Source organism: Clytia hemisphaerica, unplaced genomic scaffold (assembly GCF_902728285.1).
Source record: "Clytia hemisphaerica strain Z4C2 unplaced genomic scaffold, Clytia hemisphaerica genome assembly, whole genome shotgun sequence".
Lineage (NCBI taxonomy): Eukaryota > Metazoa > Cnidaria > Hydrozoa > Leptothecata > Clytiidae > Clytia > Clytia hemisphaerica.
In genome coordinates this window covers 741,513-746,638 of record NW_027104548.1, presented here as the reverse complement: position 1 = coordinate 746,638, position 5,126 = coordinate 741,513, and the positions used below count along the sequence as shown (strand labels likewise).

General features: G+C 33.9%; 1 protein-coding gene across 1 annotated transcript; it reads right to left on the bottom strand.

Annotated features, from left to right (window-relative positions):
• Positions 1-919: 919 nt before the first annotated feature.
• On the bottom strand, positions 920-3,351 carry LOC136822803 (homeobox protein SMOX-3-like). Its single transcript, XM_067079109.1, has 3 exons — positions 3,033-3,351; positions 2,231-2,424; positions 920-1,709 (listed from the first exon to the last, which is right to left on the bottom strand). Exons 1-3 carry the CDS (start codon positions 3,085-3,087, stop codon positions 1,197-1,199), a joined length of 762 nt encoding a protein of 253 aa, XP_066935210.1. The 5' UTR covers positions 3,088-3,351; the 3' UTR covers positions 920-1,196.
• Positions 3,352-5,126: the final 1,775 nt, after the last annotated feature.

Genomic DNA, 5,126 nt, shown 5'->3' with positions numbered 1-5,126 from the left:
TTTGCCACTAATTTATTTGATGCCAAAAATACAAAAGGATAGAAATTGACACTCTATTCAAGCTTCAAGAGCGTTGAAATGGCTCTCTACACGTTTAGCACGTGGCTTTATAATCACTGTAGGTGAGACAGGGGTGAGCTTTACTTTTCAATTCGATAAATAAATGATCATAAGAGAAAGACTCTACGGTGGAGAAAGAGGAAAAACTCGATAACCCAAATTTATCTGGTCGCCGGTCGTGGTCGCTGGTCGTGGTCGCCATTTCTGGTCGATGTTTAGAAACTCCCTTTCTCAAAAGCCACTCACGAGGCGAATTCGCATCGCACAAAAACATGTCAATCATTCCAATCATAATCAAATAAAATTCGAACTGCGATAGACACGTGCCAATGGGTGGATCCTAATATTTTAAACAAATTTCACTTCGTTCAGAAAGACTTGATTTTGTAAAAGAAAACTCAATTCTTTCGAAAATATTTGACAATTTTTAGCGTAAATTTATCTTGGAGTTAAGAATATCAAAGAGAGTGCCAATTCTAGATATTAATGATGTAATCTTTACGCATAAACAATAGATGTGTGACGTATCAAAATGACAACCTTCTGCCATGTATGGCAGAAGATCAAATCCGCTAACAAATTTTGTATTAAAACCGGGGGTTCGCAAAAAAGAAAGCTTAATCATAATTGCAATAAAATAAAATTTTTGTTGTTACTTGGTTGATGAGTATTTGAACTTTTGTGTAAATCTTTTGATATCTTTTCCAGAAGTCAAGTATGCCTGAGAAATATTGAAGAGCGCAAATATTATGCCAGATATAATAACAGCCGTATATTTTGAAACGATTTGTCAATTAAAGATTACATTATGAATATCAAGAAATTATTAATCAATCATATAAAAAGTTTACTCAACACGTTCTAAAAATCAAATAGTATATATTTTTGGTAAAAAGATAACTTGGAATATAATAAAAACCGATAAAAATGATCCCTCTAAAACATACATCTAAAATATACAAAATTTTACGGTACACCCTCAACAATTTAGAGTGTCGATTAAAGTTTTCAAAAACCATAATAAAGATATAAATAGGAAATAATGCTTTCTATGTTATATCACGTCTTCATAAAATTTTCTTTTTAAGATATTTACATAGCAAAAAAACTAGAAATATAAGCATTTTTAGTAGCTCCTAAGCCCGCCAGTCTAAATCACCATTATTTACTAGAGTGTTACGGCCATAGCTTTCACCCTTGACACCTTCAACAGATACAGGGTATGAGACTCCATTTACGACGCGCGGCTCCATAGAGCCATATGATGAAGGACAGTACGTGCCTTGATAAGTATGAAAGGTGTACGGTGGGTGTGTCAGCCGGGGAGCAGTCGAGTTATATTTATTGTTTATGTCTTCAGGTAATCGTGTGTTATGATCGAGAATTTGTTTTTCTGTTGATTCGATTGAATCGTTTTTCAATCGAATTTGTTCATCGACTTCATTCGATTGTTTATCGATCACTGTTTCACCATTATTGTTATTATTTATAGTACTATTGTTGTTATTGTTTGTAGTTGCCATTTGATTGGCTGTTGATGAAAGATCTGTATTTTGATTGGTTGATGAAGATGATGACGTAGAATTCGATTTCCGTTTGTTTTTCTCGCTTGTTTTACGAAACTTTGCACGACGATTTTGGAACCATACCTATGGAAAAACAAGGACACATAAAAAGTGAAAAAATAGACGAAGGAAAAAATTATAGCTAATATTTGAGTATTTCGATTGTTATTCGAATGCGTTCAGTTATTCTATGAATCGTTTTTACTTATAAAATACCCTTCTTTGTCATGCAAAAATTTCGTACTAACGTCGTACTAACGAGAAAAACTCATTTCCCTTTTTTGGGAACAACAAGATTGTTAAGAACAGGAAGAATCGAGCGCAACAGAATATGAAAATTGCGGGAATATTAGGTGGGTATTCAATTATGACCGGTAAACTATGAGTAAAGTTATAAGGAGATTCAAACCGTCTTCAAAAGATGTTTAAGCAGACTTGCTTGCCTTTAGATACTTAAGGATATTTGCTTGGTCAATATTCAGTATTCAATTTTGCTAAAGAAACATTTTAAGAATCTTGTCAAATTTATTTTATGAATTTCGTTCAAAGAATAAAAGCTAGTTTTGAGCACTGCATTTTTTTAAAGGTTAAAAATGAGAACTTACCTGTACTCTAGCCTCTGTTAAACTGATCCTTGATGCTAACTCTTCTCTCGCGAAAACATCGGGATAATGCGTGCTATCGAATAATTTTTCGAGTTCTTCGAGTTGTTGTCGTGTGAATGTGGTTCGATTCCTTCGATGACCTCGGCGTGCGTATGGTGGAGGATAGCCATGGGTTATTGCGCTGTGTTCTGCTCCTGGAAAATTGAATCTTTTGTAAATAGACTTTGGTATCAATAAAAAAATCCGACAGAACTAGAACAGAATGTTAAGACTTCGATTGTCAAAATAGAATTTCGGGCTAATTTGATAACTTTCCCGAAATTATCTTGTTGGTTATGAAATGTCAATATGACGTATTTCTAACGTTAAATCGCGGCGTTAAAAAAGGATCTGTGCAAAACGTGAGAAACGTGACCGGTAAATCACCAAATATTGACTCAGTCTTGCTGAGAACATTTCTACCGCAAATACCAGTTCACAGAGATGTTTATCTCACCCTCCCGTCTCGGTTCCCTTTTTTTACGAATTTCGTTACTATCAAAAAAGGTCACTGTACAACATCATATCTGTCATTAAGAATGTGTGTATACGTATTTTTCACCTGATAACATTGCAAAGCGCGCTACCGCAAAAATACATAAGACATATTGGGGGGGGGGGGGGGGGGGGGGGGGGGGGGGGGGGGGGGGGGGGGGGGGGGGGGGATGTCGCTCTATTCCTTATAAAGGATCTTATCTCAACATCGGATCTATGTCATTAACCAGCAAATGACAAAACTCTGAAACTTGTCAATATCTATTACCTAAATAATATTGTGGCGGCCAAAGATGCTCTGCTGTATAATTTATATATTCCATTTTTTGTCCTTTGCTGCCAATTAATCAACGTGTGTTTCGTATAAATTTTAAACCTCTAAATTTGATTGCCTTCAATTAAGGATTTTCTTCCGTCTTCTAATTTAACAGGCACTTTTTTAACAACTTGATTCGATTTACCAATTAAAAAAATTGTTGTAAGCTACGTGATTGTACGAAAATTAGAGAGCTGTGTTCCTTGTCTTGAAATATTTAAACTGTTTAAATTTGTATTCGACTCTCTTTATAGCCAATTCCATTACTGTATCTTTTCAATAAAGAAAGATTTTTAAGTATGTGTCAATGTCCCTGATTTTTATTGTCATCGTTCACACAAAAGCACAAAAGAAAATTAATAACGAAACAAAAATTTTTAAATAAGGAATGCAATATGAAATGTTACTAACTAATAATGACAAATCTGGGGGCAAGGTTTTTGAAATTACTGAAATTGACTTGACGAAAATGTGCGGTCAACCAACCTAATCTGGTTTAAAGATTCGAGCTGAACCAATTATCGTCTCGTAGTTTAATCGCGTCACATGAGAACAACTTATTCATCAACAACAAGTTCACTGGATATAAAGACATGCGATGACAAACTTTTCTTTTACAACATTCTTTCAGTATATTGAAAATGAGATTCTGACGTCATTGGCGAGGCGGCGCCACTAGGCACAGTATGAGTTCGTCATTCTCAAGCCTTATGCTCATGCCTCAAAAAAAACTTCGAAGAGCATTATCAGCATTTTTTGTTTATAAATAGTGTATTAGTCTGTATATCCAACAAGCTCAAATTCTAGATGAAAAAGTAATTCCTTGTAAAAACGCTAACATCAATGCCTGTCAAGGCGCGTCTCAAATAATATTGGGGTAATCTAATTCATCGAGATTACGTTAATGCGTTTCATTGCTGAAGGCTAATCGTAATTGAGATATTCTACCGAGCGGTCCGCGATAGTTTACGGGTTCAATTGCCAGCCGTATTCATAATTTTACAGGGGCTTTGCTTTGTTTTTAATAGGGTGGCGAATGAAAAATTAGCTCCAGCGAGATCTAAATTCTAGGCCGGCGAATTCTTAGCAAGCCAAGTGTATTGATTAGCATAAATGTTAATGATGCGGCAAACTAAATTTTTGGACTTCGTGTTTGACCGGCGAAATTCGCCGTTCGCCAGACCTAAATAAGAACCGTGATTATATGAAACACAAACTTAAAATTTGGTTTATAACTTTTTGAATTTGGATCAGTTGTTCAAAAGTTATAAGAATTCGAAGTTAACTTTAAAAAAAGTCCAAGCATACGTTAAAAATGGTATCAAAATATCGCAATCCTTCACAGAAAAATTTGTGTTCTCACTACTTTTACGTTACTTAATTTATGATCCAAGCTGATTTGAGTTGACGAAGATAAAATGGCAAAAAATAAGAAAACATTGGATTTGAAAACATTAGTATCTCAAAAAACTTTCAGTGTGGAAAAATACTAAAAAATGGCTTCCTTTTTCGACTTTCAAATCATTATAACTTTTAAACTACAGAACAAAAATCATAGAATTATATATCAAATTTTAATATTGCCTTTTAATTTTAAAATTTGGTAGAAAATTACATTAGTACGGATACAGTTCGCCATCAAACCTTTATACCTTTTATAAACAGTAAATCAGCAAAAGTCGGTTCATTTCCTGGTCAATAAGTTATAAATTTTATCCATAACTCATTTTAACTCACGTAATGATTAGATAGCTTTCAAAACTTAGTTCTGCTTCAGCATTTTTATTCTAGAATATTTAGCACGCGATTATCCTTCCAACGAGTATTAATTCAAAATTTCGAAACCATGAAAAGTTATATTCAACTGAAATTAAATTATAGTTTTTTTTCATCAAGTCACTGATTACATTGTTACATTGAATAAACATTCTTTGGGGCAGGCTTATATACTGTTACTTTTTCAACGGAATCATTTTTTTTGAAAAACATTACTCCTCGCATATAAGCCAAGAAGACATTATTGAAGATTGTAAAAAAATACTTCAT

Bases quoted from the DNA above. Each gene is read 5' to 3' on its own strand.
- LOC136822803 (XM_067079109.1), bottom strand. From the start codon at position 3,087: ATGGAATATATAAATTATACAGCAGAGCATCTTTGGCCGCCACAATAT. The intron at 2,425-3,032 runs GTAATAGATATT...TCAATTTTCCAG, and splicing joins GCCGCCACAATATTATTTAG to GAGCAGAACACAGCGCAATA. The intron at 1,710-2,230 runs GTAAGTTCTCAT...GTTTTTCCATAG, and splicing joins TAACAGAGGCTAGAGTACAG to GTATGGTTCCAAAATCGTCG.